General features: G+C 45.6%; 1 protein-coding gene across 1 annotated transcript in view; it reads left to right on the forward strand.

Moving 5' to 3' along the window:
- Positions 1-17,353, forward strand: part of LOC147750562 (uncharacterized) — a 245,567-nt gene that overhangs the window by 116,198 nt on the left and 112,016 nt on the right. Inside the window, exon 9 of the mRNA XM_086929621.1 lies at positions 5,484-5,635. Within this exon, the coding sequence (XP_086785747.1) occupies positions 5,484-5,635 (152 nt within the window). The remainder of the gene's footprint in view (positions 1-5,483; positions 5,636-17,353) is intronic.

Raw genomic sequence — 17,353 nt, forward strand, 5'->3', positions numbered from 1 at the left:
ATTATGGATCTATTCAACATCTGGAAGAAGCAAATGACAACAACGATCGTCAATTCTGGGAAACTGCAACGCGACTGGGATTTAATCACTGACTTGGCGTTTTGCAACTTGGAGTGCCAAAGTCACCATCACCCATCAATCACTAAGAAACCTGGATTTGTATTCAAGGGACGTGGATGCCCCAGGAAATGGGATCACAAATGGGGAAAGTGGAACAAATATAGAGGGGACCTCTGCATCTCCCCTACTATAGAACTGCGACATGAGAGACAAACACTGATGGCCCAGTTTGCAGATGAAGTTGAGTCCTCACCACTGGCAAGCTAAAACGACTGTGTCCGTTTGGCCCTATCAATTCATATTATCATTGAAATTACTATCTTGGTTTAATGATGTATTATATAGAGGAGTGGGTGCCTTCCAAAGGCAGCGAAATGATGTACTTTCTGTCCAACGTATGGAATGTGATGATGCCAGTGTTTTGTTTGGCTACACCAATACGATTGTATAATCTTAAGTATGCACGGATGCAATTTTATTGCAAATAAAAACAGTTTAAAAGTGTTTTTTTTTTTAAACCTGGATCTAAAAACACCATGGTAAATGACTGAATTAACCTTAAGAAAATCTGCCCTGAATGGTGCTGCCAGAAGATATAATAAGGATAAGACAACCAGAGTGCTTTTCAGCAGCTGAGTACCAAAAGGAAAGCCAATAGCACTCTGCTGAGGAAGTCAAAGGCAAAATATTTGGAATAGGAATGGATACATTTATAGTCCCTCCTGCCTCGCAATAAATCAAGATAAGTTCTGGCTTTACATCAATACAATAAATCTACTGTCAGAGCGAACGGCATACCAACTATGAAATGGGTGGAACATGTATAGAAGCTATATACAGATTCTGATTCTTCGGTCCGCCACAGCAACGACTTCACGAGGCAGGAACTATAACTAGGGACTGAAGAAGAGGAAACAAGGTTCTTTGGTATTCAATCGGGATTCTGTTTATAAAGTCATCAAGTCCATGAGAACCAACGGGGTCCCAGTTCCCAATGGCCTACCGAGTGGACTTTTCAAGTCAGATATCGACTTCTGGGACAACTTGCTAACCCCCTTGTATGCGGCCTGCTTTCAATCGGCAGAGGTTCCACAATCCCGGAAGGGATTGATCCTCCATCCAATCCACAAAAAGGGGAGGAATGCCATCTCAGGAATGGATTGGTTAATTGCACTACTGGATGTAGAGGCTAAAATCCACGCAAACATCTTACTCCAAGAACTTGAGGCATGGGTGGCTGAAGCAATTATTATACTGCTTTATTAAACTGGATTTACACTACATTCCTCCACCATCGACAATATTGTTGCCTTGTCATATTTGGCCTACAGCGCTTCCCTTGTGTCTCGGCCACCTCTATTTGTGTGTTTTGTGGACTATTCCGCAGCTTTGAACTGTGCTGACCACAATAACCTCCGGGAAAAGTTAGCAGAATGGGGCATATCTGGAATCATCCCACTGTTCTCAGACGCATGGGTCCATGTTAAGACTGGCACAGATAACTCAGCCACCAAACAAATTTCGACTACACAGAGCCTAAAGTAAGGGTATGTTCTAGTCCCTATGTTGTTTAACCTTTACACAGCAGACACAGGGTACTCTATGGCGGAGGCAAACACAATTCCACCAAAGATCATCCTGGTCAGGCTTTCAATTATCCAATACGTTGATGATTTGCCCATTCTGTATCACACAAGAGTGGGCCTGCAGCGTGCTCTTAATGAGCTTATACTGCTAACAAGTGGGTGGCTAATTCGGAAAAAACTAAAGTGATGACTTTTGGCAGCCATAACAAGAAGAGAAATCTAAGATAGGGAGGGGCTGGGCAATCAATCAATTTCCCAAACATCCAAGTATAATTATCTTGGAATCTGGTTTATGGATACAGGCAAACCAGGTGTCCATCTTAAACACATCAGGCCCAGCAGTCACATTTGCCTCATGCACAATATACCATCACAAGTCACGCAGGCAAAGGTGTTACCAAACCTTTCTTATGGCCAACATGCTTATCCAGGGGTTTTCGCTCCAATACTGGATAAGTCTCAGTGCAATGCCTTTGGGAGGTTGTTCCACCTTCCAAAATGCACTTGCCACTCGTTACCTCTACTAGAATTTGGCCTGAATGGGCAGGATCTTAAATATAAGGCCACCTTCCTTAAGCACCACTACGTTATACAACAAGACAAACCAGATACCTTAAAACAGCATTTCAAGTGATTTCTACTACTTTCAACCAACCCATGGTCTTTATATTTTAGAAAGGCTTCTGGATTTAGATGTTATTGCAGTTACGCCCATGGCCCCTATTGTTCCTTGCCCGAATATAAAGGCAATCTTGAGGAAACCGGTTGCACACGTTCAGAGGAGGTTTGACTTAGCAACTGTACATACCATCACAAATGAAGCCCCAATTACAAAATCATATGGGGAAAGGAGATCACAACCGGATTTAGTCAGCACTAAGCAAGGAGACCGGGCACAGTATCCTTAAAGCACAGCTCATGGCCTTTCAATCAACGAGTTTTGACCAGAGTGGGAAGCAACATCCAGCAGCAGACTTTGTAGATTCTGCTAGTTTAGAAGAGAGTCCATGATTCAACTGCTATGTTGTTGCCCAGGGTATTTAATTGCAATCCACGCCTTATTAAAACCAATGTTTAGACTGAATGGGGTCTCCAGCAGCATGATGCGCTGGAATTTTGCATGACTACCATTGTCCCCATGTATTTGGCACGCTTCGAGAAATTTTTTAACACGGTTTCACTGCCATCAGGCAGAAAAGCACTTGAATACTCTGACTACTGTCATTGCCGCAGGACTGTTATTTTAAACTATATTAATTAATTTTACTTCTTTTGCTAGATTTGTATTCTATTCTGGGATTGCTGCTCATATGCTCTTATCTGATTTTATCCTTTTACTTTAATTAATTGTATCAATTTATTGACAAAAAAATGTATTCATTCGTTCAGATTCACCAGGTCTGTAATTGCTTTTAAATAAAGCAATTATTTTTTAAACACATTCCGTTTTCCTTAAAGAAAAAACGGGGTGTGTTTAGAAAAAAAATGAGGAGACCCTGGCCTAGATTGCAACTGGAAAATCTCTGGGGCAGATTTATGTTGGTAATGCGCCACGTTTGCGTCACGCATCTGCGGCGTAAACGTGGCGCATCCCTACGACCCATTTACAACGTGACGCATCTAGGCAGATGCGTCACGTTGTAAAGCCCTGCGCCACTTGTGGGCGTTCCGGCGCAGGGTGGGCGTTCCGGGGCAGGTGCGCCTCGCAAAAGTGACTAAGTGAAATCTATAAGATTTCACTCAGTCACTTTCAGGCCAATGCTGCGTCAAAACCCTGCGCCTGCTTGAAGCAGGCGTAAGGCTTGACGCAGCATTGGACAGATAGGGCACCCCCGAGCCTTGCTGGAGCTGCGTCGCGCTTGCGACGCAACTCCAGCAATGCGCCACCTTTACGGCACAGATGCGTCACGCATCTGTGCCGTTTTTGCCCCATGGTGCGCCACATTGTAAATGCGGCGCACCATGGGTGGCGGAGCAGCGGCGCAAAATAACTGGGGCATCCCTGGGGATGCGCAAAATAACTGGCGCATCCCTGGGGATGCGCCAGTTATCATAAATCTGCCCCCAAGTTTCCAATAGTTACATTCGAAAATTCTCGTTTATAATGTTATGCATTTTTTTTAATTCAGCATTCACAGTTCTCGAACTAATTAATGATCCAAGTTTTATCAGAAGCTCATTTTTGTTCCAATATACTTTATTCACACATCTTTAAGAAAAATTGCTAATTTTCTTACACATGAACTAACTTGAACTCTCGCACTCTGCTGCAATACAAGATGTTTAGGACTAGCCTTCTTTCTCTTAATGACAAGAAAAAAGTTATCACATTTCTGCTAACATCCACGCAGATCTCATTTTGGAGCCTTTGCCACTCTTCCAGAAATACAGCAAATGGGACACGAAGCCACAGAATGTTAAACACGTAACCTATGTATCAGTTATTGTATTAAAATAACAAGAGTAAGTAAACTAGCATACAAATCCAACCCTAAGAACACACCTGCATGTATACACTTCGAATGCAAAGTAAATATCACGGGCTCTCTCAACAGCGTGGTCTCTGTTGGAGCTTTAAAAAAAACAACACCCAACAAAGGAGCTAACATACGCCATCAGATAAAGCAATCTCCCAATACTTACCCACCTGATATAAATCTTTTGGGGGGGGGGGGGGGGGGGGGGGGGAACAGTTGGCAACTGTGTTTTCCAATTGAGAATGTGGAGTTCTCAACGTCGCTTTCCAGGAAACAGTAAGGAGGGGTCCGAACACAAACAGAACCAGTACCACATAAACAAACAGAGGACATCTGCACTTGGGTGAAAATGACCAAACTTTTCGCAGTACCGTCAGATTCAAGGCAAAAGGCTTCCGCAAGCAAGCATGCTGAGGCGGGCAAGGAGGCGACACAGCATGCTCAGAGAGTACACACTAATCTGCAAACCATGCGCAGAAAGCACAAAATATTCCAATCAAAAACAGGACTGAGGGACATGGGCTCTCTCCTTGAACAGACGCAAAGTTTTTTAATTTTATTTTTATGTGATGCGTTTTTTATAGCGCGGACTTTACCCGAAGGTGTCAGAGCGCTTCACAATAGGAACAGTAGTGAAACATGAGGAAACATTACAAGTCAGCATGTTACAAGAGCAAACGTTACTTTACATATGGCAATAGTGACAATTGTGCATGTATCAAGAGCAAACAAAATACAAGAGGTAGCAAACGATACGTTACAAGAGGAAAAAAAGTGACGTGTGTATGTTACAAAAGTGTACAAAGTACAGAGGTATAATACTGCACTAAATGGCAGATACTCAAAACACAAGAACAAACGTTACGTTACATGAGGCAATGGTGGCAATTGTGAATGTATCTAAAGCAAACAAAATACAAGAGGTAGTAAACGATACATTTCGAGAGGGAAAGTGACGTTTGCAAGTTACAAAAGAGTAAACAATAAAAGTAGAAATATAGTACTGCAGTAAGTGGCCAGAGTGTGGACACTATTCAACGAAGCTTGCTCAGTCATAGAGGTAATGTAGATCAAAGCAAACAGAGGTGAAAATACCATATTCCGATAACAGGCATTGACCCACTCATTAACATTCCCCACGTAAATTCCATGCTGAACACACACATACTTGTCCACTCTATGAATTTAATTTGAGCGGCGTCTAAACAGTTATTCTCTCTACCACGCGTATTCGAGGTAGCCGTGTCCTCTTTGCTACGCTTGCGCAGACAGGGAGGGTCTCGAGCGTGCAAGTGTGAGTGAACCGCATCTTGCACCTGCGTGTGGCATGATTGGTGTTTCGCATCGTGCGCATGCCCAGTCCCCAATGTACCATGCCTCAACCACTTCCTGTCACTGCTGGTAGCTAGTTTCGAGGTGTTTTGTCCCTGGTTTCATGAACTGTTCGACCCGCCTAAGAAACAGCTGGAAAGTGCCACCAGTAGGAAAATGTTCCAACAGGACTCGGATAAGGTTGGTGATGGCGTGTGCATGGAGCGCTTGCTTTGAGAATTAGTAGATTGTCCATGGTGCCTTAGGACATCGAAGCCCATTTTTACGAGTTGCCCAAATATTTTAACAGCAGACTTATGATTCTCCAATGTGAGGTAATCATTTCATCCTTTACTTTATCTTTGGTGAGGTTTTAATATAGTGCTCCTGTGACTCTTTCACTACCTCAGTGCATTGATAATGTTAACGGGGCATGTCTGTACCCCACACTTAACTTCTCCACTTCAAAGCTCAGGGGTATAGAAAGCTAATGACAGCCCAATCCACACTTCACCTTTTGCCCTGTACCTCTTATATGGGTACCCTGGTGTTTCATCAGTTTATTTTTCTGAAAAACAAACCAAAGACAAAGTCCAATGTAGCATCCACCCCAGCTCTGGAGTACGCAAATGACTATGCCAAACACGGACCTCTGTAATACACGCTTTTATTCTTCATCATGGAGCTGTTAACTGAACGCACTGCCTCATAGACTTTATTGACCACACCCAGAGACACCTCTAATACCTCACAACTGATTACTTAACTTTGTAAGGAGTCCACGTAGGACCACAAGGGTCCTAATCAAGGCTTTAAGTGGGCTGGGTCTCACCGCTGCTGAGCACCACCAGTTTTTTAAAGGGGGCCTCGAAACGGGTCTCTATCTGGCTCTGTTTTGTGCCCTGACACAGGTGGTCTGTTTTTTTTCTGCAGTGACAGTAGGCACATCAATGTGCGCATGCTCACACAGCTCACTTCTCACTAGAGAAGTTACGGCATGACGTCATGCCAGGTGAGCGTTGTAGGGGAAGGGAAATATTTTAAAGAGTAATTTTGTCTCCAGATTTCCCTTCTCTTTTTGAAACTAAGGGGCAGCAACATCGTTTTGGGGTCACCAGGGCTTTAAGTGTAAGCTTTTTCAATATTATATACAAGCCATAGTTGCTACTTATTTATCTTATGCAACTAACAACCATTAACAAAGCCAATAGTTCTGACTTATTGTAGGTATGATATTACTTGTTGTATCATATATCTCCATGCAATGACCGAAGCAGCAAAATACAAGGCGGGCGGCACACTATGCTAACGCACCGTTGAGAGACCCCCCCAGTTTTTTCATTCCACTTAAAACCCTGATCCTACTCCACATAATCATACAACACTACATCTCCCCTTTTGGTGAATACAAAATACCGTCAACGTATACTCATTAGAGTTAGAGTTCCTAAATGAGTCATCGAGGTACTTGTACCAATCTTCCGGATCAAGATGTACGAGGTGAAGGGGTTGGACTGGCATTGTAGATGTAGACTCAGATGCTTGACTTGGGCACTCGGGTGGACTTGTCGCACTAATAAGGTCTGGAGTTGACGAACTTGGAGGCAGATGCTTGAAATGTGACAAGTCTCTCGTAATGGACTTTCCGGGACGTTGAGCGGTCACCGTATGTCCTTTTCTTGTCACAACTCTCTTGTCACAACTCTCAGTGGTTCAGCATTAAATAGAGCGTCAGTCTTGCGCCTCTTTGGAAATTGTTGGATATAATCTAGTGCTTTTAACCATGGCTCTCCTCCATCTATGCCGTTTCTCATCCCTTCGAGCATCTGCATATTTACGCATTGTTCTCTTTGTCCTTTTCTGGTATTTTTCACTCTTGCGGCCTTTTCCCACACACTTAAAGCTTCATATTGTATAGGTCTAGGTGGTGGCTTCATCTCGCATAGCTTTTCCCTTAATAATTCTCAATTCAAAACTCCCATATTTTGGAGCAGTGCTGAAACAGAGTAAACATGCACTCAACAAAGTATCTTGGAGAACAGGAATTGGTGCTTGAACTGTCATTTTCTTATGCCTCATGGGCGCTACGTACGACCCTTTACTATGCAATGGCTTTTAAGCAGCCCAAGTATACACCTTCGTCTTCGATGGCGTTAAAATGGTATAGAAGACTGTTAGTTGTATTTTTCTGCCAGCATGATATTGATCGATGCACGGCTGTCTATAATGACAGTTGTAGGGCACAGAGGTGTGGAATTTAATAAAATATCTACTTGTCCATGGGGGAGGTTGAATCATAAATCTACTTGTCCTGTAACAAAATCCACTTGCCTCATGGGTGCCATGTAGTGCAGCAACACATTATGGCAGCAGTCTCATTATATAAGAGCTCTGATATAGCCTCTCTATGCCAGGGCTCATACCATAGTAGTGTTTGAATACTTGCAATCCCCTTATGTTGCCACATTTCTGCAGATCTACATACTTGGGCTGAAGGTAGTGGTAAGCAGTAGTTTCAGGGTTAGAATGCCCTTTTGAGTCTGTGCAAACCTACTAACTTGCATGTTTTAAGGGTTTTCAACAACTCTTCTCTAATCTTTTCCCATACTGAGAAATGTTGTAAATTTACTCCTGACAATGACAGACGTAAACCTTCTTCCAGAGTTGGGAAAAAAGTGGTTGGAGGGAAAGTGAACTTGCAAACGCTCAGATTTTCGCATGAGCAAATCGACACATGCAGATATGGTCATGCTAAAATGCAGTTCACAAATATTTTCAAGAAGTACTATTTCTTGTCCTACTTCTGTAAATTATTGGGAATTCATGAAAGCGGTACAGCTGCACTTAATGCAGGGACATATACCATGGGTGCACTTTTGAGACTTTCTTTAATAACTGGGTCCCTAATTTGGTCTGGTATTGAACGTGACATTTTGTGTTTAGTAAAATTCTGTCTTTCTCTCTCTCTCCCCCCTGTATATGCTGGCTTTTCTGCTCTTTCACAATGAGCATATCAGCACACAAAGTAGTTTTGTTCAGTGCCAGTAACTATTGTGGCAGTGTGTGCTTTTTGAGACCAAAACACTATTTTTACTTTTGCCAATATTTGTTATAATGGTGAGGGCCCGGCAGCTCCCACACCAATAGGTTTTACAAAAACCATGCCAAAACAAGTCACACATTGACAAAACTAAAAAGTTAACCACCAATTTCAGGCCTACTGGCTTTACCAATGCGTGTTTATTTTTGCTCCCCATAATCTTATTGAAACTGGTTACACTGATTTTCCTTTATGAATCTTTTTGAGAAATACTAGCATGCATCAACACGTTACTAAATAATGCTGCAAAGGAATAGTACCCGAAATTTTACAGTAGTTTAGCTAAATGTTCTTTTTCCTGCTTTCATTTTTTCATGACCATTTTATTGTGAAAGCAAAGAATCATCAATCTTGCTTTCAATCTTTCTGCAAATATTTGCATCAAATCAGAGAGCATTCTGGGAGCATTATACATAGCCTGATATTGTTAATCTTTGAACTTTGAAAACGTGTGTACACATTTTTATACTGGGACCACTGTCAGTAGTACAGTCGGAGCTTACAGCATTTACTTAGAGCGCTCACCCTAATAATAAAGGCTTTCAATTAATGAACCATAAATACAAGTTTGAACAGTATTAGCATATGGGCAAAAATATTACCTTTACTGCAGACAGTTCTCTTCCCTGATCCATAATGTGGTACTGCAAACTGGCAGCCAAAGGGTTTGTGCTGCAGGGGGTTGGGCCTACTTGTCCCAAGGACAAAACACACATGAAAACATGTTGCCCTTGACCCCAAACAATATGTCCTGGGCATCAGGATATAGGAATTCCACATCCCTGAGGGCAGTCATTTACCTTTAGCATTATCTTGAGGCAAAGGCCAGAGGAGTTTGGTCGCTTCAGGTTGCGAGATCTGTTTGACTTAGGTTCTTCTTTGCAAGCAGCCAATCGTACATGTGTATGTCTTTCTGTGGTTGACATAACCATCTTCTTCACTGTCGCTCGATGTTGGTGCTGAAGAGCATTTGCAAGATGAATCTGATGACGATTGACTTCTCTTACTCTCTACTTGCCTCAATTGATGCTGCCGTTTGGCCTTGTGGGCTTGGCTAAATTGCTTCTGGAACTTTCTGGTGCCCATTTTCTCTTCTCTTCATGATGCATTTAGTTTTTCTTTTGCTTTGCAGACCGTTATGAAATGGTTTTCTGTTCCACACCTTTGCATATCTGTTCAATGGCGGGACATTTACCTTCATGTGGGAACGAGAATCCACTTCGGAAACACAATTTCTTTTTCTTCTGAGACATCGTCTTATGAGCTTCTACTTTGTGTTTCTGTTTACTTTTCATGATTAACGCTGATTCGTTCTGGGTTGTTCCATCTTCCATATCAGCAGCTTGTTGATCTGCAAGATCCTCCGCTCTCGCAGCCATGAGTACCTTTAGTAGACTGAGTGTCTCTCTCAGCATGCGTCGTTGGAACGAATTAGAGAGGCACCCATCGATGACTTGGAGATGCATGGCTTCTTCGTCATTGAATTCACTGAAGTTGCAGTGTTTGCTGAGGGTATCAAGTCTTCATTCATCGTTTCACCAACTTGCTGTCTTGCCTGGTTAACAATCTACCTGTCATTATTCGGCATTGGATTGAACTTGGCTTTCAATTTTTCTTTGATTTCATGGTACAATACTTCATTAACTAGTGATATTTTCTTTATCCCTTCTTTCACTCCATCACCTACAAGGTTCTTTAAGTATTTGATGCTCTTTTTGTCATCTAATTCTTCTGATTCCACCAACGCCAACTTTGAAAGGAGTTCACTTAGGATCACAAGGGTCCTACTGCACATAATCATAGGGCATTATATCAACCTCTCTAGATAACTTGCTAGCTAAATTGTGTATTTTTGAACAGAAGCATGTACTGGCCGGAAGTCAGCACAGTCATTGGATTGTATTCTTAATCTCCTTCTCACTTTATTCCTGTAATCTTCAGGAGTCATACAGTGGTAAGCGGCGTGACCAGAAGACAGGCAAGGCCTGAGGATATCACATCCATAGGTTTTCAGAAGTATGATGAGTTCCGAATGATGGTGTGTCAATCTCAATCAATCAGTCAATCAGGGGGTTTAAAGCGTGCTACTCATCGGTGAGGGTCTCAAGGCACTGGGGGGGGGGGGTGGAATGGGGGCGGGGGGGAGCTTGCAGCTAGCTCCCGGTCACCCGAAGAGCATGTTCTTGAGGCTGTTCCTGAAGGTGTGCAGAGTAGGGGAGTGTCTGATGCTGACTGGGAGTTCGTTCCAGGCTTTGGCTGCGATGTAGGAGAAGGCCCTTTCACCCACTGATTCTGCGGATGAGCGGGGTTTCTGCCAGGGCGAGGTCGGCAGAGCAGACGTTCCCTATGGGTACGTGGAAGTAGACTCTTTTGTTGAGGTATTTGGGTCCGATGTTGTAGAGGGATTTGCTGGCGTGGGTGAGCAGTTTGAAGGTTACTCTCTTTTCGATGGGGAGCCAGTGGAGGTCTCGCTGTTTTTGGGTGATGTGCTCATGTTGTTTGATGCCGGGGACAAGTCTGGCCACGGTGTTCTGGATGGTCTGGAGTTTGTGTAACAGGGATTTGTTGATTCCCGTGTAGAGGGCGTTTCCGTAGTCCAGTCTGCTTGTTATGAGTGCATGGGTGACGGTCTTTCGGGCTTCGAGGGGGGGGAAAGCCACTTGAAGGTGTTGCGGAGGACGATGAGGGTGTTGAAGCAGGTGGAGGCAACGGCATTAATTTGTCAGGTCATGGTGAGGGTAGAGTCGAGTTTGATGCTGAGGTTTTTGGCATGGCCCGTGGTGGTTGGGGGGTGCCTGGTGCGGAGGGCCACCAGGAGTTGTCCCACACGGAGGGGGAGGGTCCAAGGACTAGGACTTCTGTCTTCTCCAAGTTGAGTTTCAGACAGCTGCCTCTCATCCAAGCTGCAACGTCTTTCATTCCTTCTTGGAAGCTGAGCCTGGTGGGTTTGGGGTCCTTTGTGAGGGAGAGGATGAGCTGGGTGTCGTTGGCGTAGGATTCAATGCTGAGTCTGTGCTATCTGACGATGGCGAAGGGGGCCATGTAGAAGTTGAAGAGCGTGGGACTGAGCGATGATCCTTGTGCTACACCGCAGTTGATCTCTGTGGGTTCGGAGAGGAAAGGTGGGAGTCTAATCCTTTGGGTTCTGCCGGCGAAGAAGGAGCGGATCCAGTCGAGGGCAGTTTCCTGTATACCGGCGTCGTGGAGTCTGGCTGCGATGGTAAGGTGGGAGACGGTGTTAAAAGCTGCGGAGAGGTCGAGTAGGATGAGGGCTGTGGTGTGGCTTTGGTCGAGGAGTGTGCGGATGTTGTCAGTGACGGCGTGGATGGCGGTCTCTGTGCAATGGTTGCTGTGGAATCCGGATTGGGAGGGGTCGCCTTCGGGTCTGCCGAGGGTTTCTTGAGGAGGGTCTTAACTTCTGTGCATTTTTCAGGCGTCTGGGAAGGTGCTGAATTCGAAGGTGGCGTTGATGGTGCATCGTAGCTGGGGCGCAATGGCGGTGATGGCTCTGTGGAAGATGTGCGGAGGGCAGGGGTCATGGGGGGCTCCAGAGTGGGTGTTCTTCATGTAAGCGGTGGTATCTTCGGTGGTGACCCGGGTCCAGGCAGTGATGGTGGGCCAGCTGTCGTTGCGGGAGGGGAGGGTGGTTTCTGTAGTCTGCTTGCTGAAGTTGTTGTAGAGGGCTTTGATTTTCAGGTGTAAGTAGGAGCTGTGCTTGTTGTAGAGGTCTTGGGAGGGATGACATCTTTGGCTACTGTTTGGGGCTTGGTGATTCGTTGGATGGTGTTGAAGAGTTCCTTAGAGTTGCTGGAGTTGGTGAGGATTTTGTTCCAGATGAAGGTCTTCTTTGTGGATCTCATGAGTTGGTGTAGTCTGTCATGGCGTTCTTGTAGGTGGTCAGGCCTTCCGTTGTTTTGCTGTTTCTCCATCGTTTAACGAGACGTCTGCAGGAGCGTCTGGCATCTCGGAGGTCGGTGGTGAACCAAGTGGCATTCAGGGGGCGCTGTGTTGGTAGTGCTGAGGGGTGCGAGCTTGTCTGCGCAGTTGGTGATCCAGTTGTGTAGCTCCTTGACTGCAGAGTTGGCGTCGGTCGAGGCAGGTGGGACACGGTTGAGGGTGAAGTTGAGGAGCTCCTCTGTGACCTTGCTCCAGTTCCTTTGTGGAGGAGGAAGAGTGGGTTTGGGAAAGGCGGCCGTGTTGAAAGTGAAGTGTACGCAGTGATGGTCCGTCCAGAGGCGCCGAGTGGTGTGGCTGAAATAGATCTCACCAAGCTATGATCATGGATCCTTTCATATCTGTAACTACATATGGTTGAGGATCATAGTTTGAGTCATCTTTGCAGTTTCCTCGAGACTTGACAAACACTATGCTTCCTTGATATAGCTGTGAAGAGTGAGCCTTCAGTCACATTTGTATCTTCTATGCAGTAGCATATTGGACCCGAACTTCATGGATTATCACAGTGTCAAGCTCTTCAGCGATATGTGGAATGGTTTTTGTGGATCTCCCTTTCAAACATGAGTTTCGCAGAAAACTCCCATGTTGTGATATGAGGAATGTCTCCATAATTATGAAATGTTTGACTTGGTGTTTTCGAAGATGGAGCTATTGGTGTCTTTAGCAACCTGAAGAATTTTGTTGAGGACAACCATGAAACGTTCAATATGCCACTAGCTTGAGGCTATAGTGGTGTTATTTTCCTATGCTTGAAGCTCAGTGAAACAGCAAACTCTTTGAATTCTCCTTCAGAAAATGGGGATCATTATCTGACTTTACCAATGTTGGGATACCAAATGTGGAGAAGAATGTGGTAAGGGCTATGGTTAAATCATATGCAGTACTAGACACAGCCATGACCTCTGAGAATCATGAGTTTTAATAAGTGAGTACCAGCATGTATTGTCCTATCCCAATGGGCCCAAAGGAGTGGCCTGTAACTTCACTCCACACTTGTGTGGGGATTTGCAACATTTGAGCGGGCGGGAGGGGGGGGGGCTCTGGGGAATGGCCTCTGCTCAAACATTGATACTTGGTATTCATTTATTTTCTCATGCACTTGCTTATTTTAGAAAGGAATCCATACATTTTGTCGTGGCAGTCTTTTGATAGCCGCCATGCCTCAATGTCATTCATGTGTGAGGTTCATCCCTTGATTTTGCAATGGATGAGGGATTACTTTGCTAAAAGAGTTCTGTGTACAACCCATTGGGATCATAAGCAAGCTAATTTTGAACATTTTGAGATGTTTAATTTTACTCTGTCAGTGTAATTTGTAAGCATATTCTAAATCCGTCCATCTCTGTTTTGATAAAGTCTACCACAGCACACTGGTTAGGATCCTGTAGTGAGACTTGGAATAGATCCTGCTTCTTTAGTTCATGTGGTCTTGGCTGGTTGACAGTGTATTTGAGGTATACTTCAGTGGCAGGTGAATTTGTGTCGTATGTTTCGAAGAGAAATCGTGAGACAAAGTTAGTTGTCTTTGCTTGGTGGACGAAGTATCTTGAATTTATAGTATTGCAGGTAGAGGCCACATCTCTCTATTCTAGGTGTAAATTTGGCTTGGAATTGTCAAATATCTTGAGTAAAGTCTGAAGGTGTGATATTACAGTGAATGACGCGCTATACAGAAATAGATAGAAATGTCTCCAGGCCCACACCCCAACAAGGTATTCCCTTTCTGTTTATCAGTATGCTTTGTGAGGCTCAGGCTAGCGCAGGCAGTTGCTCATCTGGGGCTTTAGCATTAGCGTCCCTTTGTGACAGAATGGCTCTCATACCCATGGGCTGGCATGAATCACCAATTCCGTCTGCTGTCAGCTTCAGCGATATTCAGGAAAAGGTTTTAAAGTGCTGTCTTTCATTTCCTGCACCCTTTGAAGTTGGACCCTACATTGTGAGAATTTGCAAAGGTGCACTCACTGATGCAAAATCAGTTATGTACCTTCAGCAGTAGTTTGATACTCCCAGAAAAGAGCAGGGAGCTAATAGAAAGTCTGGGCACAATGCTAGCATTGAGACGGAAACTTCAGCCAGGTATTCAATCAATCAATCAATTCCAAAGCTTTTTTCGGAGGCATTATAGTACCCATTAAAACATGCGCAGTACAAGCATGAATACAAAGTTATCCAGTTCAGACTTCAGCCAGGTATTCATACGTGCACGATGATCTGGCTAGGACTAGGATGTTCTCTTGTTTCCTGTGTTTTTGTAGTAGCTTTTGTCTGATAACAGCTGATTTGCAGCAAGCGATGATTTTTGATCTAAGGGTTTCTTCACGGTTCTATTTTTCAAAGTCACAATGTGATGCATGTTCTTTTAAATCTCATGACTAGAGTCCGTTGTATTACCAGATATCTGCCTGGCTGAGTGGAACAGATATTTGTCATAGTCCGTGTTTCTCTTTGGTAGAAAATATTTCATCATACTCTTTTCAGGCTGTGGTATGACGATATTCCAGCTTTCTCATATTAGTAGATAATGTTTGACCCACAAAATGCATCAAAAGGCACTTCTCATTCTCGATGCCAAAAACAACCATGTAGTTGTCCTTTACATTGCGACATCACCCAGGTCAGAGGTTGTTCGTGTCAGCAAGACTAAATGGTTCAGGCACTTCCAGAGACAATAGTTTTGGAGCGGTGATGGTTGTGGATGCTGACACTACATACACTGATCAGGTGTAGGCTTAGAGGAGCTCGGTTCACAATGACAGTGGGTTTGTCATCTTCAGACGATGAGGCAATGGGGCAGGATGCAGTGTGCTTAGGAATGTATTGTCGATATGAGGTGATGGTGCAACACTGTATTACTGCTTGTTTCCGGTCTAGAGAAGACATGGCTTGGCAGTTCGGGCTGGACTTTTCCCATGAGGCACAGGGTCAAGATTGATTTGCATATAGCTGTGTCTGAACTTGGGTTTTCGAAGTTAGCTAAAGAACGATGATGGATTCCAACCAGATCTGTGACAGGGGGTGAGGTTCTTAAACGTTTCAGTGCTCGGTCCATCATCTCCTTGTGTTTGCAACACTGTATTACCTCATCGTTAATGTAGTGACCCGAAATCGCCACAATAATTGGAAAAGGCCGAAGATTCTATGTCAGGACCAGAGGCTTCAGATTATGCTATATCTTCCTTCGCTTTATTAACATAAAGACTCCACAGCAGCTTAGGAAAAGATATAATAAGAACAAAAAATGCTTTAAACATAAAGCATTGACGTAATGTTCAACAAATCAAACAACAACTCCCAAGAGTCTCTTTGCATAACAATAGTCCATAGTCCTTCTACTCTGTCCATCATCACTATATAACCGGACTTCTCATCATCTTCCTCCTCTTTCTTCGCTGCTCCCGCAGCCAGATAAGTGCTTTCCCTATTTTTTCCTTTTTCAATGTGACTGATTGTATTGTGTACGATCGTTGGGGGATTCATTGCATGGTTTATTCCCTTACAGAGTCCCCGGTTGCGGGAACGTTCTTCGTTCCTACGCGACTTTATTTCCCACTTGTGTGCGGTGTGTACATAGACCGCCAGGGGGCGGCCTGTCGTCTCGCCGACCCTTCGGCGCGCCTCCGCAGTGCCAGGAGCCGCGCCGTGGAGTCTGCTTGCGCAGGAGCCAGCCCTCGCGTACCCCTCTGACACCTGGTGCCCCGGGTCTGTAATTTCCTACTCTACAAAGTGACGCCCGTTGGGGTCTGTATAGCGGCTCTGACCGCGTGAATCACCTTCGGGTGTCCTTTGTGCACCTCTTTATCCAAAGTGTGGCCTAGCGCGCTTGAGGGGTGCGAAGACCCGGTCCCGGCGAGGAGGGTCTGCGCGCTTGGGGGTTGGTGCAGCCCACCTGCCACGTCAGTTGGCCCAAAACGTGATCGCAGCCGCTTGGCCTGCCCACATTCGAGATCTTTCTCAGTTGCCGCCCTCTTGGGTGCCCCGCATTTGCCCTTGGTTCCGAGATGGAAGGGGAATACGAGGAGGAACCCTGCCCCTATCTGCAGGACGACGAGTTCTACCAGGCGGTGGACAATTCCATCTACCGCTGCGTGACGGAGGTGGTAGGCCCCATGGAAGACCGCCTTTCCGCCCGCATCGTGGAAGAGTGCGCGAAGCTGGCAGCGGCGCATGTGCCTCCGTCCCCCGAGCTCCCGGGGACGTCCGGCGGGTTGCCACCCGCCCCGAAGAGGCCTTGTAAGGAGGGGCCGTCATCGGAGGCCCAAGGTGTGGACAGGGGCGCTTTTGAGCGTCTTCGGGACGCCTTCCTGGCCAAGGCGACGGCGGTGCCCCCTGCACCCTTGGTGGACCCTAGTGCTTCGGGGGACGTGTCTACGGCCCCCGCCTCCCCAGTCTACGACTCTCCGGACACGGATGACGACGGGGAGTCGACCCTCTGCCAAGGAGATGCCCCGGGATGAGTCGGGCATGCTGGACCCGGACGAGATAGTCCACCCCCGCTCCGCAGCCTGGACACCGGGGGAGACGGTGGCGAAATTTGTCGCGGGCAGGCTGCGCAAGCCCCTGGAAAAGGAAGCGAGGGGTTGCCTACGTGGGGAGTGCCCTCGGCCAACTTTGGAAGGGAAAGTGGCCATGACCCCGGAATTGGATCCCAAGATGGCCACCTTCCTGGCGAAGTTTATGAAGGACCCCAGGAAAGGGATTGACCGGTCATGGCGGGCCTGCCAGGACAAATTGTTAGATGCGGTCGGGCCCGCCACGAAGATCCTCGACATGGCGGAGGAGGCTAGAGCGAATGGCACCGCCATTTCACCGGAGGTGCTCTCGAATTGGGCCCAGAGGGTGATTGTGTTCTTGGGCAACGC

Source organism: Lissotriton vulgaris, chromosome 1_1 (assembly GCF_964263255.1).
Source record: "Lissotriton vulgaris chromosome 1_1, aLisVul1.2, whole genome shotgun sequence".
Lineage (NCBI taxonomy): Eukaryota > Metazoa > Chordata > Amphibia > Caudata > Salamandridae > Lissotriton > Lissotriton vulgaris.